Here is a 1,315-nt window from a genome sequence, read left to right as displayed (position 1 = left end):
AACACTGGTGAAGTATCGACACTAAATCAGCAAGCTGTAATAATGCAGGTCAGTAATCGAGTATCTTAAGGCTTTTTATTTAGTGAAGATTGAGTTCAACTCATACCACTTGGTTTTTTGGGCATTTGCCTTAATATTGATGATACCCAGAGTTCTCAGCTAAGAAAAACAATGCCTTCAGCCTCAGCTCCTGTTGTTACCCATATCAGTGGAATATAGACTCAGAGCACTAGCCAAAACATGCTCAAAATCAAGAATCTCTCCTAAGTCCTACAGACGCAGTGAATAGTAATGAACAGTCATAGTAATAGTAGCAATAGTAATAGTCATGAAACTATTAAGATTTATAATCATGTTAAACAGTAAAAAAGAAAACCAAAGCAAATGTCCCACTAAATGACAGCAGTTTTCCTTGGAAAAGAACACAGAGCACACAAAAATTAAGTGTTTGGTTCGCTTACTGAACAGGTTGGTTACCCACAAAACCAAACTAGAACAGCTTCTGCTGCCTGATCAGTCAGGAAGGGTTTTGTAGCTGCCCTCCAAAAAACATAAGCTAATCCACTGAGGAGAAAGTCTCTTCTGTTAAGAAAACTCCTGGAAAAACCATTTCCAAGAGAATAACATATTGCACTAATCACTTTGAAACATATGGTTTACCTAAACTACCCTAGCACGGGAACACCGAAACCAGAGAGAAGGTCCAAAAGAGAAAGTTCCACAGTTTTAACTGAACAATCAGTCGTATTGTTTGATAAGCTGATACAGCTACAGTAGAAGAATTATGAAGTGCTATGATTATTACAGAATGTTTTGAAAAGCATTAATCTCTACAGATGCATCACCAAAATTCAGAGACTGCATAAAATAAACTGTAGTGGCACTTTACTAGATATATGACAGCTAATCCCTTAAAATGGAAAGAAAGGCAAAAAACCATGCAAATAAACAGTCAAGTGTGATAAATAGTGTGTGATAAGAACATTACTACACCTTAAACCAGGAACTCATGGAGGAAGCCTATTAGAAGTTTCTGGGAAGTGCAGTACTTTTTTAGAAATTAAAGCTATGACATTCTACTTACCTTAATGACAAATTTGTTGGATGCCATGATAGATCAGTGTATGCTGGTCCTACAAAAATATTAATTAAAAGTGATCAGCGCTAGAAAAAAACTCCACCGAGAAAGATTTCTCTACACTGAGAAAGATTTTTAAAAACAATTACTATTTTTTTTATCCCTGCTGTTCTTCAAACTCTATATTCTGCTTTAAGAAAACCAAGGAAAACTCTTCTTTAAAGCAGAATTACTTAG

The 1,315-nt window shown here is 35.6% G+C and overlaps 1 protein-coding gene across 1 annotated transcript in view; it reads right to left on the bottom strand.

Annotated features, from left to right (window-relative positions):
• SLX4IP (SLX4 interacting protein) overlaps nt 1–1,111 on the bottom strand; it is a 69,999-nt gene extending 68,888 nt beyond the window's left edge. The window contains exon 1 of the mRNA XM_010138414.1: nt 1,085–1,111. Coding sequence (XP_010136716.1) covers nt 1,085–1,111 — 27 coding nt within the window. The remainder of the gene's footprint in view (nt 1–1,084) is intronic.
• Nucleotides 1,112–1,315: the final 204 nt, after the last annotated feature.

Source organism: Buceros rhinoceros, unplaced genomic scaffold (genome assembly GCF_000710305.1).
Source record: "Buceros rhinoceros silvestris isolate BGI_N320 unplaced genomic scaffold, ASM71030v1 scaffold17710, whole genome shotgun sequence".
NCBI classification, from domain to species: Eukaryota; Metazoa; Chordata; class Aves; order Bucerotiformes; family Bucerotidae; genus Buceros; species Buceros rhinoceros.
The sequence above is the reverse complement of the archived record's forward strand: the minus strand, read 5'-3'. Positions and strand labels throughout refer to the sequence as shown.